Here is a 26,457-nt window from a genome sequence, read left to right on the forward strand (position 1 = left end):
CACCTCCCACTTCCTGCACTCAAACCGCTACCTTGATGCCCCACCCTCTGCACCACCCTTAGCCCCCACCTACAGACCCCCATGCCACTGACCCCCAACTAGCTGCACCCAGACCCCTCAGCTGAGCCCCAACCACCTTCACCTGGAACCCCTGCTCCAGATTCCCCCTACACCTAGACCCCTCACACTTGGATCCTGCCTGGTTGAGTCTGCGTGCCCCACACCTGGTGTGCCTGGTGCAGAGGGGCAGGGCCCCAGGGTGTTTCTGGGGCAGGCCCAGGCCTTGCGCTGTGTCAGGGTTGGGTGCAGCCTCACCACTGAGTCTGTGTCCCGGGGTGGAGGGGCTGCAGGGAGGTCTCCCACTTTTGTGCATCCAGTGGACTGTGCTCCCCACTGGCATGCTGGAGCCTCTGCATTTATTTACTGACAAATAAAACTTGTCGGATTTTAAAATATTTAGAATTTTTTATTTTTTTGGTGCAGAATTCCCTCAGGAGTAACTCTTTAGCAATGTTGACACTGGGTATCAGACACAGGTTTCTCCACCCCCTCAACCACAGTTGAACTCTCTTGACCCTGATCACACCAGCAGGGCAAGAGAGTTGAACATTTGGCTTTAACAAACCCTGCCTACCCATTTCATTCATATAGAAGTTGGCGGTGATCCTTTTAAAATGGGTGCTAAACCGTTTATGTAGGTTCCAAACATAGGTTATATTTATGCTATACTTGACAGTAGGAATATCAAAGCCAGTGGAATTCATAAACTGCACAAGCAGTCTACCTCTAGTTATTGTTCTCTTCATAATTAAAAAAAATTCTAGACAATTAAATGCAAACATCTAGTGTTAAAAGAATGGTATGGGTTTGGTTTCAAACCCATACAAGCTGGAAAGTTATGTAGCTGATTGAGCACCATTAGCACTTTTTGCCCTGATGCTCCTGTGCAGTATTTTCTCTTCTCCTTTCCTTGTTAAATGTGTTAAAGCTACTTTTTGTTATACATGATGCAAAGTGTGGCTGAGGTACTCTTGTCACACAACCTTAAGTTTGTGAACTTCTTCACTGAGGTCTTGCAAACTTAAGTTTACTTTTTGTCTTTAACTTGTTATACAACTGACACATCTTGTGTGTAACAGTGATTTGCATTAAAATACTGCACAGTTTTAGTAGCATGATTCAAAGTAGATGGAGTATGCTGGATTACGCTGTCATTTTATTGATACATATACAGATGATGATCTCCTACTAAGTAGTGTGAAAAGTGAATGGTTTTCCTGAAATTCTGGTTTTGACACTAGTGACTGTCATGGGTGTCACATGGCTATCCCAGTGACATGTTGGTACTTCAGTAGCAGTAAGATGTTGGGGTTTTATTTTTTTTAAAGCTTTCAGAAGTTGTTAGTGACTCTTAATTTTGTAAAAAGTTAGGGCCTCTTCCAAAGTTTTGTGAAGTCAGTTGGGAGTCTTTCCACTGACTTCAGAGGGTTTTGAATCAGGTCCTGAGGGCCATATTTTCAAGAGTTCAGCCCCAAGTTGCTGCCATGAGAACAATGTACCATTTTACCTGGTTTTACTAAAATAAAAATTCCTTAAATTTCTGGAAGGTTTAAAAAGAAATACACAAACTTCTTATTGCTACTGAAAGTAGCAATACATTTTACTAGGATAATGTTTTCTGGCCTTAGTTTCCGGGATCACACAGTCTTGAAATGAAAGATTACTATAATGTTATGAATCTAATGCAATGCTTAGTTATGTGCTCAGAGAGTTACAATACATTGCTGCTGAGTGTTGAGCGAACTCAAAAATCCGGCTATATGTTTAAAGGTTTTGGTGTGTTCTGTTAGGCAAACTGACTTGTTTTGAGAAATAAACGAGATGTATCCATGATCAAAAATATCTTCCCTTGAATAGCTTTTGTTTATATGTGTTACAAGTTGAGCACTGTAAATTGGGACATCGCTGATTTCAACAGCAGTGATTGGTTTAAAGTTTAAATTAACCATATTGATGCACAGGCATGAGGAAACATTGGTCTGAGAATATAAACCCTTCTCATTTATATTACATTCACTTGACGCCAATCTAGCGGTGTTTTCTGGTCCGTTTTAAGCAAAGGATAGTAAGTGTGTTAACATTCCCAAATGAAAACTTTCATCTTTCAGTGATTAACTGAAATCATGTTTTCTGCAAAATGTCAACATCTCAAAATCTGCATGTGATGAGCTTTGTCAGTGTATATCATGTACAAACAGGATTACCAGTTTTTGCTTTGGTCAGGATGTGACGGTGCTGCCCATGGGAGCCAGCTAAGGTCACTCAATTAGGGTGAACTGCAAACAGAACGGGGCAGACAAACCCAAACGCTGGTGGATATTCCAATACTTAGATTTACCAAGCCAGCACAAAACAGCTTCTATAGTACCTCACTGGTTACTTAGAAGTCCAAACAACGCAGTTCCCTTAAAGTACCCAGCCTCAGGCCTCTGTCCAGACACACCTGTCAAACATATGATGATGATTACTGAAAATCTTATCTCATCATATAAAAGAAAAGGTTCTTCCAATCCCAAAGGATCAGCCACACACCCAGATTCAATTATAACTTAGATCTTGCCCAAAACATACGCTTATAGTCAATTCTTATTAACTAAACTAAAATTTATTAAAAAAGAAAAGAGAGAGCGTGTTGGTTAAAAGATCAATATACAGACAGACTTAAATTCAATTCTTGAGGTTCAGATACATAGTAGAGGTGAGCTTGTAGTTGCCAAAAGTCCTTTTAGAAATAGTCCATAGGTTATAGTCCAATGTCCATGTTCAGGGTGACTCCAGTCAGTGACTGGGGATCTCAATCCTTTTGGCTTAAGGTTTCCCCCTCTTGAAACCCAACGCAGATCTGAGATGAAGTAGGATCATGTCCCAGGGTTCTTACACGTTTCCAGCAGCCTTTTGGCCTGAGAAAACAATAGGCTTAACTCCTTCTCCCAAACATCCTGGCAATTAGCACAGGGTAACTTATCCATTAAACAGTTCAGATACAGGTTACCACAACCTTCAAAGAGACGCATAGACAATAATACTATTTCACTCAAGTATCTTCCTAAATGTTGTTAATCCTTTTTTGATCTTTGAATTAAAGCTATAGCAATAGACAAGACTTGTTTGCCTACATCACAAGACCTGAGCAAACACCTATCCTTCTACCTCTGACAATGCAGACTTGCATTTCAAAGCTCTATTCATTTACATAAAGAACAGGAGTACTTGTGGCACCTTAGAGACCAAATTTATTTCAGCATAAGCTTTTGTAGGCTACAGCCCACTTCTTCGGATGCATAGAATGGAACACACAGACCAAAGATAAATATGTATAAATATCTTCTGTTTGTGTGTTCCATTCTATGCATCCGAAGAAGTGGGCTGTAGCCTACAAAAGCTTATGCTGAAATAAATTTGTTAGTCTCTAAGGTGCCACAAGTACTCCAGTTCTTTGCCGATACAGACTAACAGGGCTTTATCATAGAATATCAAGGTTGGAAGGGACCTCAGGAGGTCATCTAGTCAACCCCCTGCTCAAAGCAGGGCTAATCCCCAGATAGATTTTTGCCCCAGATCCCTAAATGGCCCCCTCAAGGATTGAACTCACAACCCTGGGTTTAGCAGGCCAATGCTCAAACCACTGAGCTATTCCTTCCCCCTACTCTGAAACCTATTCATTTACATATCTGCCTAACCAGTTTCTAAAGTTCGGCCATGGGTCAGGTCAGTCTGTGAGTTAATTAACTCTTTCTGACCCTGTCATCGTTCTATGAAATATTAGATCAGACTCATAACGTCACACAGGATTTAACCGAAAATGAGACACCCTGTATATTCCCAACAAACTGCTGTTGCCATTTTCTGTATATTGTAGCCACAGAGTCCTAAAATGCATCCTTTATTCACTGGTCCATTTAGGAAGCTACATTAGTGTGACAATGCAGTAGATGAGAAAAGTTTGTCAGATGAATGATGTCTTTAGTTGTCCTTTCTCATGCCTGAAAGAAAAGGGAGTTCTGTTTAAAAACAGATGATAAAGTGTGATCTGGTAATCTAAAGGTATAAGTTCTGTAAGTAGGTGAAAAGCTGTAAGACTGAGAATAGAACTTGAAAGATAATGTTTAATTTTGTATGACTCATTCGATTAAAATCTTACCAACCAAATGTAAATGAATATCTGTTGTGAAATCACATCCTCCTGGATTTTATGACTGAAAGATAGTCAGGGCATGGCTCCTCTCTACTGCAGCTACAGCTGTAGCACTGTAGTGTAGATACTTCCTCATTGACAGCTGAGGTTTTTCCATCAATGTAGTTTAATCCATTTCTCTGAGAGGCAGTAGCTAGATCGACTGAGAAGTTATTCCACTGACCTAGCTGTGTCTATACTGGGGATAAGGTTAACCTAACTGTGGTTTTCAGGGGGTGAAATTTTTCACAGCACTGAACAACATAGCTAGGTAGATCTAATTTTTAAGCATAAACCAGGTCTCAGTGGAGACTAGGACCAACCGTCCACCCAGAATTGTAGAGCTGGGTGGTATCAGCAGCCATGAGGGTAATAGAGTTGTGTAATGTAATACATTCTGTGGGTGGCGTACCCGAGCCCACTTATCCACTGATGCTTTAAAAACTCCCACCCCCCAATCTGGGTCTATGCTGGTTATGTGATATGTATGTATCTCGTGATCTTTGTAACCGATACCTATAATCCCTCATAACTCAAGCCTGACTCCAGATGTACAGTACCTTCCCTCTTAACGTGTGTATATTTAATTTTAAACATTAACTTAAATAAAATTCCTAACCAGCCAATGCACTGATTCTGTGCTATGCTTTACCAATTGAAATTCTGAATACTGTGCGACAGAGAGGCAAAATGGTCTTGTGTCTTGAAGCACAAGATTTGAGTTGGGACTTCTAGCTTCCATTTGTGATCCTGCTACTTACTTAACCTCTCTGTGCTTCCCTTCACAGATTGTGGCAGAAATTTGATGTGCTTCTCATGCTGGTTGGGTGGCTTAATTAATTAATGTCTGTAAAGTGCTTTGAGCATCTCCCGTGGGCAGTGGTATAGAAATGAAATTTGGTGGTGGCAGTGGGTTTGTATATGGGACTATGCACCATTTGTTGACTTTCTTCCTGTTTTGTTGCAGCAGACTGATTACTGGCTAGACTTCATGAATAGAAGGTCCTGGGACTGTTAGACTCCCCAGCCCCCGCCCTTTCCACCATGGACCAGGATTATGAGAGACGTCTCCTGCGCCAGATCAACATCCAGAATGAAAACACGATGCCTTGTGTAAGTCAGCACATTTCCACTGTGCCTAATGATTCTCCTAGTGACTTATCCAGGTGCCACTGCCCCTCCCACATCCCCCAGCAAAGAACAGACTTTATTCTGTGAGCTGTAATGTGCTTTCTCTACTGTCCTTCAGACAGGCTATCTAGCTTCCTATATGAGCTACTTAATAGCATGCAGGCCTTTAGTTATAAATTAAACCAAACCTTTGACTGAAATGCTCTACTGTCTAAGTTTCTGAATTGTCCTGGGAAACAGTTACTCAAACAACTTCTTAACTTGGCCAGTTTTCTCAGCTAAAATTGGTTAAATCTCTGTATGTATGTAATACTCAGAAGCCCAAGGGGGTTATAACATCTTTATTATTCAGTACTTGACATCAGGAAACTATATAATCTCATTAGGTACTACTGGAATATAGACAGTTAAATTTTTTTAAAACTAGCTAATCTTCTGAATGCTGGGGGTATATGATTGGTGGACTTTAGACACACACAGATCTTCCAGCTTTTCTGCGGTGTTTTATATCATAAGAGCATAATAATGGCCATACTTGGTCAGACCAGTGGTCCCTCTAGCCCAGTATCCTGTTTTCTGATGCTGGCTAAGGCCAGATGCTTCAGAGGGAATAATCCAAACAGGGCAATTATCGAGTGATCCAGTCCCAGTATCTGGCAGTCAGAGGCTTAAGGCCATGTAGAACATAGGTCCATTCTTGGCTATTAGCCAAGCTGGTCAGGGATGCAACCCTATCTTCCATCAACGATCTAATTGAACCCAGTTATAGTTTTGGGCTTCACAACATCTTGTGACAATGACTTCCACACGTTAACTGGGTGTTATGTGAAGTAATTCCCTTTTTAACAAAAAACCTGCTGCCTATTAATTTTTTGTCGGGTGACCCCTAGTTCTTGAGTTATGTCAAGGGGTAAATAGCGCTTCCTTATTCACTTTCTCCACACCATTCATGATTTTATAGACCTCTGTCCTATCCCTCTTTAGTCATCTTTTTCTAAGATGAACAGTCCCAGTCTTCTTAATCTCTCCTCAGATGGAAGCTGATCCATATCCTTAATCATTTTTATTGCGCTTCTCTGTACGTTTTCCATTTGTAATATATCTTTGAGCTAGCCCAACTAGAACTACACTCGGTATTCAAGGTGTGGGCATACCATGAATATATATAGTTGCATTATGATATTATCAATCCCTTTCCTAAATATTTCTCAACATTGTTATCTTTTTTTGACTGCCACTGCAAACTGAGCAGGTGTTTTCAGAGAACTATCAATGATTTGATTACTCCAAGATCTTTCTTGATTGGTAACAGCTAATTTAGACCCCAGCGTTTTGTATGTATAGTTGGGATTATGTTTTCCAGTGTGCACTGCTTCTCATTTATCAGCATTGAATTTCATCTGCCATTTTGTTGCCCCATCACCCAGTTTAGTGAGATCCCTTAGTTAAATCCAAAGAAAACTGTGAAGAATTACAATCTTGCGTAATTTGTATAATCTGAAAACTTCGCTACCTCACTGTTTTGCTAAGATCATTTATGAATATGGTGAACAGCACTGATCCCAATACAGTTCCTTGGGAGACCCCTCTGTTTACCTCTCTCCACTCTGAAAAGTGACCATTTATTCCTACCCTCCATTTCCTATATTTTAACCAGTTACTGAGCCATGAGGGGACCTTCCCTCTTGTCCCATGACAGTTTACTTTGCTTAAGAGCTTTTGTTGAGGGACCTTGTCAAAGGCTTTCTGAAAGTCCAAGTCCACTATATCCATTGGTTCACCCTGGTCCAAATGTTTGTTGACCCCCTCAAACAATTCTAATAGATTGGTGCGGCAAGTAAAATATTCTTCTGAAATCCTTTGGGAGAGACTGTTGTACCCCTTAGAGGCGTGGCACAAGCATAGCATTCCAGTGGAAGGGGGCCAAAGGTTACTTTAATCCACCTTTGTGCCTCCCAGATTTGGGGTGCCTCTGGGGCCTAAAATGGCAGCTGGGGTAAGTTAGGCTCAGGAGCTGGACCCAAGGGGCACTGTAGGCTGTGGTGCCACCCTGAATGGCCATCGTGCTATGCCATGGTGCCCAGTATTGCCAGTTCTTGTAATTTTATTGTGACACTTGTGTTATTTAACACCCCTGCTCCTGGAGACAAGTGATTACATTAATCTTGGCTCCTGTTTTTAAAAAGTAAGTTTCTCACGTTCATGTTTGCAGAGAAAAGCTTGAACACGTGTCTCAAGTGCACCCAGAATCACAAATTTTAATTTGATCAGATTTCTAAACCAGTCTCATGACTTTTGGACAGTTGGGGTTGGCAATACTGCCCCCTGTGGTGGGTCTTATAGTGAGGCCTGTAGCTTCCTTACACAACACTTGTGCTGAGAGAATTGTCCTCCAGCTAGCACCTAGTGTGTTAAGGTCCTTGTATGCTGTGACATGGCCCCAAATTGCAGCCTCTGTCTCTACTTGGATAGGCCTTCAACTTGGATCGGCAACCTTTGGCACGCAGCTTGCCAGGGTAAGCACCCTGGCGGGCCGGGCTGGTTTGTTTGTCTGCCGCATCCACAGGTTCAGCTGATCGTGGCTCCCACTGGGCGCGGTTCGCCGCTCCAGGCCAATGAGGGCCGCAGGAAGCAGCAGCCAGCACATCCCTCGTCCTGCGCCGCTTCCCGCAGTCCCCATTGGCCTGGAGTGGCGAACCGCGGCCACTGGGAGCCGCGATTGGCCGAACCTGCCGACGCAGCCGGTAAACAAACTGGCCCAGCCTGCCAGGATGCTTACCTTGGTGAGCCGCATGCCAAAGGTTGCCGATCCCTGGTCTAATCTATGTCATCCACTTATGTTGGTATTTCACTGTTCTTGCTTTCTTTGCCTTAGGTAAAGTGTGTAAATAGTCTAAAGACTGTGATCTCTGATCTCCATATCTTACTGAGTCTTGGAACGCGTCCTCAGCTGACATGATGCACGTAAATGGCTTTTAACTGAAATAAAACTCCCACAGGAGGATTCGTGTATTAGTTCCGGTGCATATCTGCTACGAACTCCGTAATACCTTTTGCCATTACTAAGATCTTAAAATACACACTTACCTGTAGTCCTGTAGAGATTCTACTTGATGTAATTGATTTAGGTTCAATGTTGTATTTAAATGACATGCATATTGAAGAGATACTTCTGGGTTACACACGATATCTCTAGCAAAACCAAGAAATATAAATATAAAGGAGGTCCCTTTTATGTACCCCCTACAAGAACATTAGCATTATGGAGAAAACAAACAAATGTTAGAAAACTAGGAAGTAGTGTTAAGGTGACATTTTTCCCACACAACACGGCAGCCGTGACTCTGCTCCCATAGGTATGCCAAGAGGACTTGGAAGCATTGCTGTATTTATCTGACCTTAATAAAATTTGCTGTCTTCAGTGTGCACACACCCACTCCAAACTCCTGTTCATATGCCGCAGCGGGCCCTTGGCATACTTACGGCAGCAGCCTGGGTATGGCAGAGATCACACTAACCAAAAGGCATAGGGAGGAGCAAAGTACTGAGATCTCCCTTTGTGGGACTCTTAGGAGTCAGTGCCCTCTCATTCTGGAAGGACAGAAAAAAGATCGGGCTGACTGCCTGCAACCTTTTTGTGTGAGAGATATTCTTATAAGGTACAATACACTGTATGTTTACGTGAGGCCTGAATCAGACCAATAGGGGAAGGGATTCCAGTCATGCCAATACCTCACAGTGCCCTGCCTCCAGCTGCCCAGATTTCAAACCTTGGGACCATTGGCAAGAGCATGCCAGCTGATCTCCACTGTTGAGAGGGAGCATGTGGAGAGACAGATTCTTTAAGTGCTCCTGTTAGCACTCGTCAGTGGGAATCGTGCCTGTGGAAGGAGTGCTTACTAGGCTTGTAAGGTGACAAACCATGTGTTCTGTCACTCCAGGTTTATTTGGCCCTAATGAAAGCAGATTTCTGGAGTCTGCCTTTCAGAGCCCACTGTGAGCCAACATTTTTCCTGCCTGGTTCTTGCAGTGTTTCTCCATATGTAACTTTTTAAACTTCAGGTAGTTGAGATGAGACGAACACTGACACCTTCCAACTCTCCAATGTCCTCCCCCAGTAAACATGGAGACCGTTTCATTCCCTCAAGAGCTGGGGCCAACTGGAGCATTAACTTTCACAGAATAAATGTGAGTATTACCCCCGAGTTACACAGCACAAGGTATTTTTCTTAGCAGGATGGGGGAGTTTGCATGGAGTTAAACAAGTTTGTTTGGCAGGAAAACTACTTCAGAGGACTAGCAGAGTATTACCTTCCCTCTCCCTTCCCTTCCCCACTGCTTCACCTTCTGCCCTCCATCTCTTTTGCTGCTTCACTATTTGATGCCTCAGCATCACAATCGATTGCTGCAGATTTTTCAAGGTGGTGGTGCTTTTCCCATTACTGGGGGGGGAGAACTTTGTTTGCAGTGACTGGAGTGTTTGTTAGCATATATTTCCCCCCCTCTAGGAAAACGAAAAGTCACCAAGTCAAAACAGAAAAGCAAAGGATGCTACCTCAGACAATGGCAAAGGTAGATGTGTTTTGTACCACTTGTTCCTTCGTGTCTAGCTTTTGATTTGACACTGAAGTCAAATATAACATGGGCAACAGCAGTGCAAGCATCTCGCTTGCTGCCCTAGCTATTGGGCCACAGCCCTGACCGGGAGGCCCCATCACAGGGAATATGATACCTTGGTCTCCAGAGCCCATTCAGATGCGTTGACGTACCCCCTGCAAGGCCACTGCATACTCCGGTTGAGAACCACTAGCGTAGGACACTCTGCTCAAGAGCTCGTTTGTATGTTTGCACAGATGGCCTTGCTTACTCAGCCTTGCTAAAGAACGAACTGCTGGGAGCAGGGATTGAGAAAGTGCAGGACCCGCAGACAGAGGACAGGAGACTGCAGCCATCCACGCCGGAGAAGAAGAGCCTCTTCACAGTAAGCTTGGCTAGCAGTGCATCAGTCTGCATTGCTTATGCGAGAGGAGTTGGACACTCCTCACATATGGCAGCCGGTGCATAGTGTAGTAGCTATATTAAGAAGTCTAGCCAAGGTTTAAAGTGAGTCATCAATAGTATGGAATGACTGGGGTGGGTTGTGTTAGTGACAAAATCCAGTGGACGCTGTCCACCGACTCCACAGAGAGCATGAGGAACTGCTGCTTGCTGCAGAAATTCTTCTTTCCTGAGTTATGACGGAGGGTTTGAAAAATTGTTTTGGAAAGGACGTGGGCAAGTTAACACATGGCCTTGGTGTGTTCCCTAAATGAAGGAGAGGTTTTGAGATTCAACAGAAATTAGTTTCTCAGTATTGCTATAGAGCAGGGGTAGGCAACCTATGGCACAGGTGCCGAAGGCGGCACATGACCTGATTTTCAGTGGCACTCACACTGCCTGGGTCCTGGCCACCAGTCCGGAGGGCTCTGCATTTTAATTTAATTTTAAATGAAGCTTCTTAAAAAATTTTAAAACCGTATTTACTTTACATACAACAATAGTTTAGTTATCTATACTATATACTTGTAGAAAGAGACCTTCTAAAAACATTAAAATGTATTACTGGCACACGTAATCCTTAATTTAGAGTGAATAAAAGAGGACTCGGCACACCGCTTCTGAAAGGTTGCCGACCCCTGCTGTAGAGCAAGATTTAAAGGAATCTTTAAGGGAAGGGACTGAAGAGGATAGAAAGTAAAACACAGTGGGGCCACCACAATGCAGGGTTTTGAAGGGACCTCTGACTAGGTAATGTATGTTAATTAATTACATTGTAGGTGATCTTGTAAACCTCTGGCACGTCAGGACCTGTACTGTGTGGGGTTTTTGTATCCAATGCTTTCTTCTTTGTGCAGTACTCACTCAGCACCAAACGCTCCAGTCCAGATGATGGCAATGAGGTCTCCCCATATTCCCTGTCACCTGTCAGCAACAAAAGGTAATGCTGGCTACCTATGGGTGGGGAAAAAATGGGGGCTGGGGTTTTCAGGAGCTCTCTGACTAGTGTTATAATTGGTTGCTGTACAGCTATGGGATTTCAGGAGGGGAAGCAGGCAGCAGGAGTAGTCAGACACCTAAGGAGCAAGGATCTTGTCTCTGTGCAAACAATCCTAGAAATACAGTAGATTCCACTTGCTGGGAACCGAGAGGTTGCTAACAACTGCTGTTATTATCCAGAGGCTGCCGGTAAGTGAAAGGCAGGTTTGCAGGGCTGCAGCCAGGGAAGGCAGTGCTGGCAGCTGGGAGAGGAGGCTGTGGGCAGGGAATTGGCGGGGAGGTTTGTGAGGCTCTAGCCAGCACTGGGATATGCATTCCCATGCCGCAGCTCTCGAAACCTGCCTGTGGCTGATGCTTGGCGTGTCTCAGTGCTCTCTTCCCTGCCACATCCCTGAAGGCAGGTTTGCAGGGCTATAGTCAGGGAAGGAAGCACTGGGACGTGCCAAGCCTGGGCCTCTGGTACCAGGGCAGGGCACAGCCTGGAGAGCACCGTGATACCATGCAGCCCCTTGGACCTCCAAGCTCCTGCTCTCATGAAAAGCCCGGCATCCTCCTCCCAAACAGCAGGCAGGTTTGCAGGGCTGCAGCCGGAAAAGCATGTCAAAAGGCTGTCAAAAAGCAGCATGCCTGTTAATATCTGAATCCAATTAACATTGTAGTCTAATGAGATGGGATTGGTTCCCAGCAAAATGTTGCTATTAACCAGAAGTTGTTCATATCAGGAGTGTTATTAAGTGGCCTCCCCTTTTTGGGCATGTTACTGTGGTCGCTGGAGGGGCCACACGGAGATCACTCAGTCAGAGCAAACTGCAAAGGATGGGGCAGACAATCCCCAAAACTGATGGTTTATTCTTATAATTCGATTCTCCAAGCCAGTAACAAAATAGCTTCTGTAATACCACACTGGTTACCCAGAAGGTAAAACACAGTTCCCCTTAAGCAATCCAGCCCTGGGCTCCCACCTGGACAGCCAAATCTAATATAGGGAGGATTACTTAAAATCTTATTCACTATATATAAAGTTCTACCAATCCCAAGAAACCAGACACGTTACCCACCGGGTGAATTAATACTTCTTACCCAAATACATTCTTACAGCCAATTCTCATTCATTAATTTAAGTTTTATTTAAAAAAAGAAGAGACAGAGTTGCTATGGGTAAAAGATCGTTATACATACAGATATTGCTCCTGGGGGAATTCTGCTCCCCAAAATTAAAAATTATGTTCACAATATTTTAAAATACTGCATATTTTGTCAAAATAACGCAATATAATCACACCAGTTTCAATTATTTTTGGTCATTTATTTCAAAATACCTGTCAGCAAGTATGTGGGTAACAATACGGATAACAAAAGAGAGTCAGGAAATGTTTTTTGACAAATAGATTCCTTACTAGGCATATTACTGCAGAACTCTGAGTAGGAATTCATTTAAACGACAATACAGAACCGTATTTCCCGCACCCCTCCGAAGCAGTGCAAAGGCTATGGGGAGTTAGGGATAACGGAGTGGCTAAGGGAGAGGGAAGTAAATTGCTGGGAAGGAGCCTGGGTGTGAACTTGGAGGGTTGTTGGGTATGGGTGGGGAAAAGTATGGAACAGGTTTTTTGTGGGGGGGGGCAAGGAGGGATTGTTAGGAGCTTCCCCCATGCAGCCCCTGGCTGACTCCTAGCCTCTCCCATTCAGTCAGGCACATCTGCCCCTGTCCCATGTGTTCCTGCACCTCCTGTCCACATGTCCCTCCACCCCCATTCAGACACCACCTCCCCCATCCCCATGTGGTCCTGCACCGCCCTCCCCCATGGCCCTGTGCCTCCACTCCCATTCAGCCCCTGTCTCTGTCTGTCCTCTCCCACTAGCCCTTATGAGCCTCTGTCAGCCCACCCCCAGCACCCATGCTGTCTGTCTCCCCATAGTCCCTGTCCCCTGACCTGACCTGACCGACACTGGGCAGAAGGCAGGCTCGTTCTCGCCCCTAGCTAGCCAGGAGCTGCTGCTGTGGTCTATTGCCACAGTGCCCTCTGGTGGACAAAAGGCAGAACTGCAGCAAGATTTCAGCAGACGCTTTTTTCTGTTCAAACAATTAGAACCATGTGGCTCATTAATTATGCACATGCGAAGTAGTGCAGGATTCCCCCAGAGTAAGATATGAATAAAGTTCAGGTCATTTTCATAGCAGCGATGGCGAGCTGCTCATTTGTAAAAGTCTTCTTAGAATCAGTCCAATAGTTTAGTCCATGTGTAGAATTTGTTCAAATTCTTCCATGAGAATTTGCAAGGATAGTCCAGGACACACCTGGAGACCTCAGTTTTGTGACTTGAACGTCCCTGATGAAGTTTGAGCAGATCTGAGATAAAAAGTTTCAGGCCCTAGAGTTCTCTTATAGTTTTCTAGCAGGCTACGGTAGCATCTTGAAAGCAAACATCACAGCAGGCGTTCTTGGACGAAGGATAGGCAATACCTATTGTTGCTTTGAAGTAAATCTTTCTTAGTCACACGCTAGTAACTAGCTGCATTCATTAGCATAAGGTAATTAACCATGCAAGCAGTTCATAGACAGTCTGTCTACCTTTCTCTTTGAAATTTGTAGTAATATTAGTACACCACAAATTTCCTCTAAATGTTAACATTCCTTTTTGATCTCTGAATCAATAGACTATAGTAACAACAGGAACAGAAGTTTATCATCTACAAGCTAATTAGATCACATTGGTAAACTTAACAGATATAGGTAAACACCGACAAACACAGTTAGTATCTACTTCTAATTCTCTGACAATATAGGTTTACATTTAAAAAAATTAAGGCCATTTCCACTCCCCTGACTGACAAAAGTGCTAGTGTAGACAAAGCCTAAGTCTGCTTAACGTGGCTTTGATGACGATCTAAGAGAAATAGCCCTGTTTACCATTTCAGTACTCCTCTAATGTATTATTAAAGATTGATTTTGGGTCACTTAGCCTGCTGATTACTTAACCCTCACTGGTTCAGTGTCACAGGGCAGCTTTGCTGTGTGCAGCTTCCCTTTTTCATTTTGTGTCCATTACTTTCCTCTGGCTGCTCACCTCAGGAGGGTGGCAGCACTGAAGGAATAGTGCGATCTCTTTCAATCTCGACATTTCTGTAGAAAGGCAATGAGCAAAACAGTAGGAATTTCTCTAAATCTCTTTGTACCTTCAAAGCCTCATAAAACAATCCCATCTCTATTTGTGTGAACAGTCAGAAATTGCTAAGATCACCTCGAAAACCAACAAGAAAAATCTCCAAGATTCCTTTCAAAGTGCTGGATGCTCCAGAGCTGCAGGATGACTTCTACCTGAACCTAGTGGACTGGTCTTCTCTCAATGTTCTCAGTGTTGGCCTCGGTACCTGTGTTTACCTATGGAGTGCTTGTACTAGCCAGGTAAGGCATGGCCTTTTCTTTCCTGCTATGGGAGAAAGTAAAATGGACTGCGGGTCAGTTGGATCGGCCTTCGTGTTTCGTATTCTGCAGTACTCTTTCCAGTACCCTGGAATGTACCATCTGTGCGGTGCAAGGTACTAGTGCTCTTAGTTCCAAATACTTAATTTGCTAGGCAACTAATCTCCTAGTTTGCCTCTTTAGTCCTAACTTCCATTTTATTTCCTAATTTTCAAGGTGACCCGGTTGTGTGATCTGTCTGTGGAAGGCGATTCTGTGACATCAGTGGGCTGGTCAGAACGGGTCAGTATAATACTACCACACAGACCGTTAGGACATTCTTTTCAGAGATGCTGAGCACCCAAAGCCCAAATGAATGTTAACTTCATTTGCATTTGTAAGAGCTCAACATTTCAGAACATCTGATCCTCCGTATGTCACTAGAGACACTCCTTAGCTGATAGGAACACACAGTGTCACGCTGGAGTGAGAACCACCTAGATTAAGTTCAGTGAGCAACACATGACCTCAGTCGAGATACCAAAGAGCATTTCTCTCTACTTTTTTTGTTAAAGCCTAAGATGTATGCACTTAAGGTGTGTTCTTCTGGACCCCCTTTCTCCCCCACCCCCCCAAAAAAAAAGAAAAAGAAAAGCCTTGCCTACATAACAGGATAGCGGGGATGGACGTGGACTGGTCTGTGAGTGTAGAACTGCCTCCGACATTGACCATAAATATATCTGTATGTGAGTGAGCCGTGCTCTTGTACACACTGTGCCATTGCTGCAGTGCTGGGAGCGCTCTTAGAGAGAGGTTCCGGACTACTGCTTGTTCTGGAGAGATGCTCTGCATGAGCTGATGTGCTCAGTGTCTTTGCTCTAATTACTCTCCATATTCTTGTCATGCCAGATTTGTCTTCCTCGTTCCGGGGAAGGCTTGGGGTAAAAGAGCCCAGCATCCTGCTAGAAAAGCCTTTTGTGAAGCAGAACCTCCAGATGCTCTGTTTGATGCTCTGTGTAGTGCCATGAAATCCTGCCTGGCTGGTTGGTTGAGGCCAAAGAGATGTATCCCATTGCAAAGGAATTCAGCAACATCTCCCATCCTGTTTAAACCAATAGCTTATGTGGACAGGTATTCACTGTCTCTTTAGCAAGCACTCACATAGAGTTTAGAGTGGAAGACAAGGAGTCAAGACTGCCTCCTGGGTTCTGTTTCCAACTCAGCCAATAGCTCACTGTATGATGTTGGGCAAGTCACTTAATGCTTGTGCCTCAGTTTACCCTATCTGTTAAAACATCTTGGGGTCTGGGGTGTGTGTAAAGATGTAATTAGGTAATGATTATAAATATCTTAGAGGGCCTTGGGAAAAAGGTGCTCTATAAAGAAGTGCCAATATTATCCTTCTTTAAAAGGATCTATTGATACTTTTCAGTTTTCATTTCTACAGATCTTCTTTTAATAGTTGTGTGTTAAGGTATTGCAAAAATTTCTTCTTCATTCAACTCATTGCTGATTAACAGCTGGAGTTCCTTTGAGCAGGACAGATCTTACAAGATGTGCAATCTCCAGAGATGATACTCCTCCTCCCCCTCCCTTTGCCTTTTAGGGACTGAGGGCTAGTCTTCACTGTGGGGAGATTGACACTGCTGCAAGTGACACAGCAGGGATCGATTTAGAGGGTCTAGCGGAGACCAGCTAAATCGATGGCAGAGCGCTCTCCAGTCGATCCTGGAAGAGTAAGGGAAGTCAACTGGAGAGCGTCTCCTGTCGATACACCCCGGTATCTTCACTGCGCTAAGTTGACCTGAGGTACATCGACTCCAGCTACATTGCTCACGTAGCTGGAGTAGCATAACTTAGGTCAGCTTACCCCTGTAGTGAAGACAAGCCCTCAGAATCTGTCGTGCGGCTCTTGGATCTCTTTGTACGTTTACTTACTGACTTTATTGATTGCAAGTTTTCTTTTTGTGTATTTAGGGGAACTTGGTAGCCGTTGGAACTCACAAGGGCTTTGTACAGATCTGGGACGCGGCTGCAGGGAAGAAATTATCCATGCTTGAGGGTCACACAGCCAGAGTGGGTAAGGAAGAACAGGAGGCAAGAGAGCTGAAGTTTACCATTTGAAAATGGCATTTGCTAACATAGAAGAGGGATCCCATAAGGCTGTGTTAATATTGCAGTATTGCTCTCATTTATGATCCAAAAGGGAGTGTGGGAATGGTCACTCCTTCCCCAAACCTTCTATGAAATAGACTTTTTTTTTTTAAAGTCCTTTTAAATTCACTGGCCTGCTCTTGGGGGTAGTGATACTACGAATCATCGCCACATACAGTTGTGGAGGGTGTTGTGTGATGAGGCATCCTAGGTGTGTCCTGTTAATACGCCTTGTTGAAACCAATGACATTCAACCCTCCAGGCTGGCTGCTTGAGGATTCCAGTTCATCCTGATTTTCAGGGAATAACTTTTACAAGTAGGCGGTGTGAATTGGTGACCGTGTCAGGGGTTGGGAGTTGAGACACCTCATGAGTTCTGATGACCTCACGCAAGTTGTTACACCACTCGTGCCTCAGTTTACCCAGCTGCAAAGTGGGTGTAATATGAACTTCCATAGGGTTTGTGTATGTAAAAAGCTTTTTGATCTTCCAACAAAGGTTGCTCAAGAAGAGATTTGTTTAGTCCTCCTCTGGTTATAATGGCTTGGTACTTACCCCCAGGAATCCTGCACTGACAGCTGCCTGGAGTTCTCACTCTGTTCCTTTGCCTGCATTTCAGGTGCTTTGGCGTGGAATGCAGACCAGCTTTCTTCTGGCAGTCGGGACAGAATGATCCTTCAGAGAGACATCCGGACCCCCCCACTACAGTCTGAGCGACGGCTTCAGGGCCACAGGCAGGAGGTGTGTGGGCTGAAGTGGTCCACAGACCACCAGCTCCTAGCGTCGGGTGGAAATGATAACAAGGTATAGTACTGATTGCTGTGGCTCTGGGCTCGGCCTCATCGCTGAACCTGCGTGCCCTGTCTTAAAAGCTGTCGTCTTTCAAAGAGACGTCAGCTCTTAATTCTAGCCTCTCTTCTCTGACGATGCCTTTTTGTTACTAGCGAGGTGATTGACAGACCATCCCCTCTCCCCCATGTGGCTAAACTAGACTATCCTACAACTTTCTAGTGTCCGTCGTAGATAAAAATCAATAGGGCACCTTAACTGTGCTTTGTTGCTCCTCATGTGCTTGGGCATCTCCACCTGTATGTCTGGCCTGAAGGGTGTTAGGTTTCAGCGACGCTGGTTTAAACAGGCTCCACTTAAACATGAAGTTTGGCAGTGTGCAGTGAAGGACGTTTTCACAGTTTTAACTAACTTCGTTGACGCTGAAATTCCCTTCTGCGCGTTTGTTCTGTTGTAAGAGGCACAGCTCAGGTTTGCTATTTACCACAGAACAAAGAATGGATACATATGGTACCAAGAACAGTTCTGAGAGCACCTTGGGATCGATTCCTGCACAATTAACTCCCCAGACATTGGTGTGATGGAAGATACTGTGTCCCAAGCCCTTTCAGCTTCTACTCTCGTTCACGGGCGGGGGTGGGGGGGGAGAACAGTTTTCCAAAGTTTTTTATTATGGCTGGATTATTCAGTCTTTCATGTCAAGAGACCAGAGTTCAAGCACTGCACATAGCCCAAGTGACACGAGTTTGTAGATCTTACTCTAGCCCAGGGCTAGGCAACCTATGGCGCAGGTGCCGAAGGTGGCACGCGAGCTGATTTTCAGGGGCACTCACACTGCCCGGGGCCTGGCCACCGGTCTGGGGGGCTCTGCATTTTAATTTAATTTTAAAGGAAGCTTCTTAAAAATTTTAAAAACCTTATTTACTTTACATACAACACTAGTTTAGTTCTATATTATAGACTTATAGAAAGAGACCTTCTAAAAACATTAAAATGTGTGACTGGCATGCGGAGCCTTAAACCAGAGTGAACACATGAAGACGCGGCCCAGCACTTCTGACCCCTGCTCTAGCCCCAGATTGCAGAAGGAACCCTGCGTTGAGCAGGTTTGGCTGTCCCTGAGGGAGAGGCCCCAGTACAGGAATGGCTAATCGTTAAGATGGAGGTGCATTGGCTGAGCTGTGCAGGGCAAGCTTCACCAGGCTGGGCTTTAGCCGGTGCTGTCTCCTCGGTTGGAGGGCAGGGGAGCGGAGGTTGTAGTTGTATGTTAATTAGTCTTGTTTCTTCTCTCCACCAGCTCCTTGTGTGGAATCACTCCAGCTTGAGTCCTGTCCAGCAATACACAGAGCACCTAGCAGCAGTGAAAGCTATTGCGTGGTCTCCACACCAGCATGGCCTGTTGGCCTCGGGTGGTGGGACAGCTGACCGCTGCATTCGGTTCTGGAACACTCTAACCGGGCAGCCCTTGCAGTGCATTGATACTGGCTCACAAGTGTGCAATCTGGCTTGGTCCAAACATGCCAATGAACTAGTAAGTTGAACCGGGGGGTTGGAGTCCTGCTGCTGAGCTTCCCTGGGTCAGGAACTGTCAGTGCTGACTCTCTCTTGTAATTCTTGTCTTCCCCCTACAGGTGAGTACCCATGGATACTCGCAGAACCAGATTCTCGTCTGGAAATATCCCTCCTTAACCCAAGTAGCAAAACTAACCGGGCATTCGTACAGAGTCTTATACCTGGTAAGCTAGAACCCATGCCCTTTGCTTAGTGATCTCTCCTACTGCTTCTGGTTCTGCTGCGACTGGGTTGTGCACTGAGACAAAACCCACACTGCCTAGTACTGGTATCTGCTGGTTCCTAGCTACCCAGGGTTTGGTTAGTGAAACAAACAAGACTAAGCTTCACTGCACTCAGCAGGAGCATTTGGGATCTGGCTGTCCCTGCTTGCTGACACTGGAGTGAGGGATTCTTCTGCACCACTTGACAAAAAGTGACCCAAATTAACCTTTGGACAAGCCCCAGGTTGTCAAACTCCAACTCCCCTCACTTCTGAGGCGCACAGATACCTGGGTCAGCAAACAGATCTCAAGGGAAATTGATAAAAGCTGAAAGTTTCTTCGGAGTTAGAAGACTTTTTTTAATCCTCCTCCTTATTCCACCTGTTTTTCCCCTTCATGGTTGTGCATTAAAACACCCAGTCCTGTTTTAATCCAGTTCCATCTCTTATCTGGTGGGGGAAGCTTCAGCACAGAATGGGATCAGCTGAGCCTGCCTCATACTGTTCTAGACACTGTGGCTAGTTCATTTGTTAACAATGTGTAGGGTGATGTTGGCATCCTAACAGCTGACTCCTGGCTTTCTAAAGAGAAGTGCGATTCTAGAGAGAATGTGAATGACCCTTACGTATCTGCAGCAGCATAAACTACGACTTGTTTCCAAAGTTCTGCATCTTGCCTGTGACAGTGGTGACAAGGCAGGAGGAAAGCAAAGGCAGCTGGGCCTGGTTTACCTTCATTAGAGAGAAGGTGAAGGGAATTGAAGGGAGGTGAGGAGAAGGGAAGTTTGTATTCTGGTGCGGGGGAGGCCTCCATTTTAAACTACCGCTTAGAAACATGTGAACTGGTATTTTGAAGACTGTTCGTGCTTTTGTTTTCTTTCTCGCCTTAGGCAATGTCTCCTGATGGGGAGGCCATAGTTACAGGAGCAGGAGATGAAACCCTGAGGTTCTGGAATGTCTTCAGCAAAACTCGCTCAACAAAGGTAAATCGCTCGTGTATGTGGCTAGTTCGTTCCTGGTTCTGCAGCAGGCCCTGCCCAGTGAGGGAGAGCCCTCTAGGAGGGAGGCTGTGGATCGTCTATCCAGCTCTAGTCACTTGCTGTGTGACCTTGGACAGTCACTTCACTGCTTTTGTATTCCTCCACTTACCTATGTGTACAATGATCACACACCCAATACTTCTCTCTGAGCAGCTGGGGGGGATTGAGTCTTGATCAAATGCTAAGGGGTTTGTGATCCTCACTTGAAAGTAGTGATTTATGAGGCCTCCGCACAGAATAAGTAAAGTAACTAGTACAACTAAAGGCCATCGGTCTCCATTTAAGGCTGGGTGTCACATTCTTAAGATTGAACCGTTGGTGGTTATGCTGGTGCCATGCCATGCCATGCCACACCGCTCGTTTTAAGTAGCAGCGGTGTAGGGTGTCCACCTTAGCCTGTTCCTTCCTAGCATTTTAATACACTGTTGCAGTGTCATTTGGATACATATTCTTCAGTTCTGGCACAGTGGCTTTAGGAGACAGGATCAAACTCCCTTAAGTCCCTGAACTGTCACCATTCTAGAGATGACTTCTCAGTGGGGGTCAGCAAAAAGTTTCTGCAGGGCTCTTTTTGAAAAGTAGTCTCAAGGCATCTTGAGCAGATGTGGAGAGACGGCAGAGGTGGCCAGGAACCAAGATACCATGCGGCGGGACCACAGAGAGACAGAGACCAGCAATTAATGGATTGATTGACAGTCTCCACCTGGTTTCTGGTGGCTCTGGTGTAGGATGTATGCAGCAATCCCTGTTTCACAGAAACTTGTACTGCAAAACTAGCCCATATCGTTTTCTGCCATGCTCCCACTCCCCATGTACCCCGTAGACGTGCATGGGCACAGGAAGGTTGTTCTCTGACCAACATCAATCTCGGGGATGCTTATGAAGCTTTGCCCTTTAATGTCAGGCAAGCCCCAGACCCATTTCCATAGGTGTGGTTTGCCTCGAGCCCTGGCTTCATGGCAGAAATGAATGTGTGTGGGATAGGGCTGAGGCAGTGTGGTGGAGCTATCTGTGCCCAACTCATTTTCTAGTGAATACACCTCTACCCCGATGTAACGCAACCCAATATAACACGAATTCGGATATAACGCGATAAAGCAGTGCTCTGGGGGGCGGGGCTGCGCACTCTGGCGGATCAAAGCAAGTTTGATACAACACGGTTTCACCTATAACGCAGTAAGATTCTTTTGGCTCCTGAGGACAGCGTTATATCGGGGTGGAGGTGTATTTAGAGTGGGGATCTTGAGTTCAAAACTTTTCTCTTCATTTTTTTTTCAGGAGTCTGTGTCTGTCCTGAATCTCTTCACCAGGATACGGTAAACCCCGTATTGCACAGCAGGAGACCCCGGTACAATGTGCCAGGAGAAAACCACTAACTTGGCGTGCATGGAACCTCTCACTATCAACCAGAAGAGGGGAAGGGGGAGTGCCAGTGGGTTTGGAGGATGGACTTTCAAGATTCTTCTTAAATACATGATTGCGAACCATATTGGACAGTATTTGGGGTGGGGCTGGGAGGGTGATGCAACTACCAAAAGGTAAAGAATTCATTCTTCATAAAGGGGAACAGGTGCAAGAGGGAAAAACTAAAGTATCTAATTTTATACATTGGGTAGAGCTTGTGTGATGTGGACCATGATAAGGAAGACTAGGCCAAGGGCATCCCGACTGCTGCTTTGTAACCTCTGTGAGAGAGGAGTGTTCTGTGAGGGGGTGGGTTGGTTTGGAATGCTGCTCTGGGTTCTTCATCGTTCTCTGATTTGACACACTTCCTCGGAAGCCGGAGTTATCCAGACTGGATCAAATTTTACTGGTGGGAGAGGACAAAAGTTAGAACTGGGAAGAAGCCTCTGGCATGTAGAATGGGTATTGGTTTTGCTTGGGACTAACTTTCCAAGTAGAAAAAAGGAGAACTGCTTATTTTCCTCAGACACACAGTTTTCTCTTCCGTTTAAAAAAATGACTAATACTTGACATGGATGTTCCCCTAAGCGTTTAATTTTCAGCACACTTAGTATCTGGCTAAAATAACAGAGCTGAGAATTTTTAAAAAAGATTTTAACAGCAGCTGCCTCTTCTGAAGGAAAGATCACTGCACAATCCAAAGAGATGATTATTTTTTTAAAAAGAATTATTGATATTACACGTTCAAAGCTGGTCTCAAGACTTTTAGTTTAATGGGGAAACAATGGCTTTTTTTTTAAAAGACCCAGGAGTATTTATTTAGAGCTTTATGCTGTGCCAATTATTGCAGACTGATTGCTGCAGTGTCTCTATGAGGACAAAAGCAGTTGAGATGGATTTAGAAAGAAAGACTATTGTGGATCTGTTTTCAAAGACAAAGGTTCTTTAAGATTGTTGCCTGTCTTCCACATGGGACGGAAGAAACATCATGTGTTTGTAAGTCTGTGTGCAAGGTATTTTAGGCAAGGGCGAAGTGTTGCCTTTTTTTTTTTTTTAAACTTCAATTAGGTCAGAGCCAGAGGCCCATTTTTAAGTTTCAGGAAGAGAGATCCTGCCAGTTTGTTGGAATAATGCAGTGAGGTGTGATGCTAAGCACTTGTGTGTGTGTGTGTGTGTGTCTTGCTTTTAATTTAAAGAGAAGCTGTTATGCTTGCAGCAGCCAGTTCCTGTCTACTTTGTACATGTGCCAATGCTCGCCTGCTGTGCATCTGGCTGTTCGGCCCACCCCCTCGCTTCCTTTTGTAAAATGTGTGGATGTAAGTGCTGTCTCTTCTCTTGGCTATTGTGTATATAGACCTTGTCCTGTTGTACATAGTGTGTAGGCAGATACCTTCTTGCGAAACCAGCCTGCCCAGGTGTGGGGGAGGGAAGGTGTGGGAGATACCTGCTCCTCTAGAGCAGCAGCGACCCCTTTAGAAAGGGCAAATTTCAGGTAGCAAGTCTGGCAGAGAGAATTGCTATGAACTGATTCCATTTCACTGCAGCCTTGGCCGAGCGTGCCATTTCCAGCTAGCGCGTGGCTGTTGGGCTCTGGGGACTGAGTGCTTCTCGACACGGGGTTCCGTAGCAAAGCTGACGGCATTGGAGCCCTTAAAGCCAAAAATGGGACCTGAATAATCCCGCCGCCCCCTTCCCACGCTCCTCCAAAAACCATTTCAGCCCAGATCTGCTTTACTCTGGTTCTCGCCACAAAATTCCAAGGCACTGCAAAAATGGTCTCCTGATGCCTCTCTTGCTGCTTGTTACGTGTTTGGCATCCTCAGCCGTCCCATCACTAAAGCACTAAGGAATTGTTTGCCTGACTTAATGATCTGACAGGTTAGCATGTCTGAATTCCAGGCGTCCCTTGCAGTGAAACATGGTCTGTAACGGGGGCCTGTTCCACCCCCTGGGGCAATTATGGTGGAGAAAGGCCCAGAGGCTTCAGTCAGAGACTGGGAGGAGGGGGAATGTGGCTTAGTTCCTCGTTTGCGATAACTGTTCCCCAGTCCCCGAGCTCAATGTCCAAACCACCCACCAAACATTTTCCTCCTGGAGAAAAATCTGTAAATGGAGGGAAACAAGGGGAGTAAATTTGTCTCTGCTCAAGTTGTGTAAGTGCCCACTTAACGAGGAGGAAAACGGAAAGTGTCTTGTGCAGAAGAAAGGTGGAAAGTCTGATGGTGTGTGCAGGGATGGCTGGGGGCTGGGAGGGAGCGGTACAGGCTGGGTTGTGCAGTGGTCCTGGTAACTATCCTGCCAGTAATCCCCTCTCCTCCCGCCCCTGCCCAATACCACACGCTGGAGAGGAGCAAGCTTTCCTGTTTGTTAGGCGTGTGATCAGCCTAGGCTTGTGCGCCCTACATCAGAGAGCCACCCTTGCTGAGGCAGCTGGTAAAAGGAACATTCGAACTCAGGCTAAGACGAGCTTTGCTTTTTATTGGGGAGGGTTTGCTTGGAAAGGAGAAGGGAGCAGACAGTCCCCTTCCTTTAGGCCTGCAGTGTTGGGTTTGGTTTTGAAGCACTCCCCAGAAATATAATGGAGTGGAGGGAGGAAATACCACAGAGAAGTGGAGATGCTCTGGAGTCTGTGCTGCAGTTACACATGGGAGCTTTCTTGTGTGTCGCACTGAAATCTCAAGCAGAGAATTGCATTCGACAGAGAGCTCAGTCAAGAGCGAGCCTCCTTCTAGGCGCTCAGTTTGTTGTTCTCTGCTTCTAACAACATTATTTCTGTCAGTGTTTCAGAACGATCGCGTTCCTAATCCTCTGCTCTGCGCGTTCCTAATCCTCTGCTCGGAAGGCTGGGCTGACACCTGCTTTGGGAGCAAGACAGGTTACTTTGTGTTCCTACGGTTCTGCTTAGCAGGGATGAGTAGTTGATTCCCGATCCCATAGCTGGTTTATGGTTGAGTGTATCGGCTGCCCGGCTGGAGAGGTGGTGGGAGAGCAATGTTAAAAACTGTCATTAGTGGACATAAAAAAAATACCAGCACAAATTCCCTGTTTCCCATGTGGTTGCTAAAGGAGGTGGTTTGCTGGGGCTAGTGGAGTGTCCTCAACAGGTATCTTTCCGGGGGGGGTGCTGGGGGTGTTTGTGTCCAGAATCTCATGTATGCAACTCGTGTGAAGCGATTGGCTGCCTGGAGTGTGCTCAATAGTGTTGTAAATGGAAGAAAAACTCCCGTACACTTATTTCAATGTATGAACCATAACATTTCTGACTTGTACAGTTCAGGCAGTTTGAAAGGTCTCCCCAGAGTTTATGCAGGTAAATTCTAAGAACTTGTGGCATTGTTACATACAAAGCATCATATGGTGGAAAAAAATACAGAGACCATTGTAACTTTTCATGTTAAGCAATGTAACTGGCATTAAATACATTGTCAATTTACGCCTGGTGTCGCCTTCTGTAAAGCTTCACGTGAAACACCTGAGTGATGTTGTGCTTTAAAGTGCTGTGTGGATCCTGGGCTCAAGTACCTGAGCTTTCCCCTCAGCCATGCAGCCGTGTGGACTTCCCTGGGGCGAGGGTCTGGTTTGGAGAAGCAGGGCCAGAGAGAGAGTGACTGTGTCACTTTTCAAAATGTTCTATTCCAAGCCATTTTCATTGGTGTACAAATCAAGTGATGTTTCCTCCTCTTCTCCCCACCCCTCCAAAAAAACCCTCCCCCTGCTGTGATCTGAAAACCCGGCTGAGGATTCTGGGGCTGGCGGGCAGTTTTTAATGCCGTGCAAACCAGGATGGAATCTGTCTTGCTCCAGTCCCTTCTCCCATGGCCGTGATGGCTTCTGTTGCCCTAATAAGACACAGAGAGGGAACTGGTATGTTGACTGGCCTGCCAGCCTGGCTCTTGCTCTTACACGTGTAGACTCGGGACCCGTCCACTTAGCATTTGTCAGCACTGTTAAGCAGATACAAACCTTGCCTCTCAGATCTGACCGCTAACTACAGTGCTAATGAACTGGACTCTTACTGTACAGACTTGTACAGATCCCAGAGTGTTGGCTATGGCTGGAGATTAAGCACGTTTCTCACAACAGCATGGCTTTGGGATGCTGGAACAGAACGTGAGACATTAGCGTCTGCGGAAGCTATTTTACTGACTAACTGATGTCAGTAATGATACCCTGAACGTAGCCTGGGCCACTCTTTCCACTGGATGCACTTCTGGCCTGTCCACCTCTGGCTCCCATGTTTTATTCCCCTGGAGAATCCAGGCCAGAAAATCTACAGCAGGGGTCTGAGGCTAAAGACTCAGGAGGGGTCACATCTGTTCTTCTCTCCTCCCCCCTCCCCTAAATCTTCTTCAACAGCGACAAGTTTTTTGAATAAAAAATGGGGCCAGGAGGGCAAGGAGCATGTTCTGCCATTCGATCCCTGCGTGTGCATCCCCCAGCAGCGTGTTTTGGAAGGTGTGCTGGTGCCAGCCCAGGGCCTGAATGAGCTCC

General features: G+C 45.4%; 1 protein-coding gene across 5 annotated transcripts in view; it reads left to right on the top strand.

Annotated features, from left to right (window-relative positions):
* FZR1 (fizzy and cell division cycle 20 related 1) overlaps positions 1–25,400 on the top strand; it is a 35,669-nt gene extending 10,269 nt beyond the window's left edge. For 3 of the 5 annotated variants that reach the window (XM_039515865.1, XM_039515868.1, XM_039515866.1), the window contains exons 2-14: positions 5,202–5,347; positions 9,428–9,553; positions 9,874–9,937; positions 10,219–10,346; positions 11,260–11,342; positions 14,625–14,808; positions 15,043–15,108; positions 16,783–16,885; positions 17,579–17,763; positions 19,046–19,279; positions 19,380–19,484; positions 20,413–20,505; positions 21,841–25,400. In XM_039515865.1, coding sequence (XP_039371799.1) covers positions 5,279–5,347; positions 9,428–9,553; positions 9,874–9,937; positions 10,219–10,346; positions 11,260–11,342; positions 14,625–14,808; positions 15,043–15,108; positions 16,783–16,885; positions 17,579–17,763; positions 19,046–19,279; positions 19,380–19,484; positions 20,413–20,505; positions 21,841–21,882 — 1,482 coding nt within the window. In that variant the 5' untranslated portion in view covers positions 5,202–5,278 and the 3' untranslated portion in view covers positions 21,883–25,400. The remainder of the gene's footprint in view (positions 1–5,201; positions 5,348–9,427; positions 9,554–9,873; positions 9,938–10,218; positions 10,347–11,259; positions 11,343–14,624; positions 14,809–15,042; positions 15,109–16,782; positions 16,886–17,578; positions 17,764–19,045; positions 19,280–19,379; positions 19,485–20,412; positions 20,506–21,840) is intronic. The other 2 variants (XM_039515867.1, XM_039515869.1) reach the window with 1 other exon arrangement.
* The last annotated feature ends 1,057 nt before the right edge of the window (positions 25,401–26,457 follow it).

This window comes from Mauremys reevesii, linkage group 26 (assembly GCF_016161935.1).
Source record: "Mauremys reevesii isolate NIE-2019 linkage group 26, ASM1616193v1, whole genome shotgun sequence".
NCBI lineage: Eukaryota > Metazoa > Chordata > Testudines > Geoemydidae > Mauremys > Mauremys reevesii.